The 913-nt window shown below is 30.1% G+C and overlaps 1 protein-coding gene across 1 annotated transcript in view; it reads left to right on the forward strand.

The window, feature by feature from the left end:
- The window catches only part of CTSS (cathepsin S), a 30,483-nt gene extending 29,705 nt beyond the window's left edge, over window positions 1–778 (forward strand). The window contains exon 8 of the mRNA XM_012658844.1: window positions 262–778. Within this exon, the coding sequence (XP_012514298.1) occupies window positions 262–361 (100 nt within the window). The 3' untranslated portion in view covers window positions 362–778. The remainder of the gene's footprint in view (window positions 1–261) is intronic.
- Window positions 779–913: the final 135 nt, after the last annotated feature.

Consider the following 913-nt stretch of genomic DNA (forward strand, 5'->3'; position numbering starts at 1 on the left):
AGTAGGAGGATTAACTGGGATGGATCTTATGTTATTTTCCTTAGGTATTAAGTCTATTCGTCAATATAGCACTAAAGCCTTCTAAACTATCTTTTACAATTTGCCTAAAATTCCTGGAGAAATTATTATATTATTTCATTCTAATCTTGTTTTACAGCTTTTCATACATGATCACTTACAGAAGAAAAGCAAAAAGATCAAAATTGATAACATGATTTGATTGTATTCATTTGTAATTTTGTGTTATTTCTTTTTTTAAAGCTGGGGCCTCAACTTTGGTGAACAAGGATATATTCGGATGGCAAGAAATAGTGGAAATCATTGTGGGATTGCCAGTTTTCCGTCTTACCCAGAAATCTAGAGAATCTCTTCATTTTATAACAAGAAAAGAAAGATGAAACCATTTCTCTTAATTTTATCTGCTGTATCCAAAGGAAATAAGTGTGACATGATCAATGTATATTTACTATGCTAATTAGAAAATATAGTTTGACTCTTCACTTTTTAACTTGGCAGATGTTGGGGAAAAAGTTTGCTAAGTAAATTAATAATACACTATAGATATAATTATGAGAATTGTTCAACCTAAGACAGTCTGTGTTTGTCATTGTTTTATTTTATACTCTTTGTCTTTTTAAGTGCCCTAGTAGCCTTTTGTAACTTAATGGCCTAAAAGTGCTTAATAAATCTGTCATTTCAAATTTCTCTCATTGCCACATACCATTCTGATTCTTAGGTAACTATTGTAATCTATCATGAGAATGTTAATTGTGGTATACTGGTGATAGGCTGTGACAACTTTGACAGAAGAAAACATTAGGTTATAAATGTCCTGAGGGTTCAGATTGTATCTTTGCATACAAAACAGTTCAATAAACATTTTTTTTTTTTGCATCTTCATTCATATATTAAT

The sequence above is a fragment of the Propithecus coquereli genome, unplaced genomic scaffold, assembly GCF_000956105.1.
Source record: "Propithecus coquereli isolate 6110/MARCELLA unplaced genomic scaffold, Pcoq_1.0 Scaffold59, whole genome shotgun sequence".
NCBI lineage: Eukaryota > Metazoa > Chordata > Mammalia > Primates > Indriidae > Propithecus > Propithecus coquereli.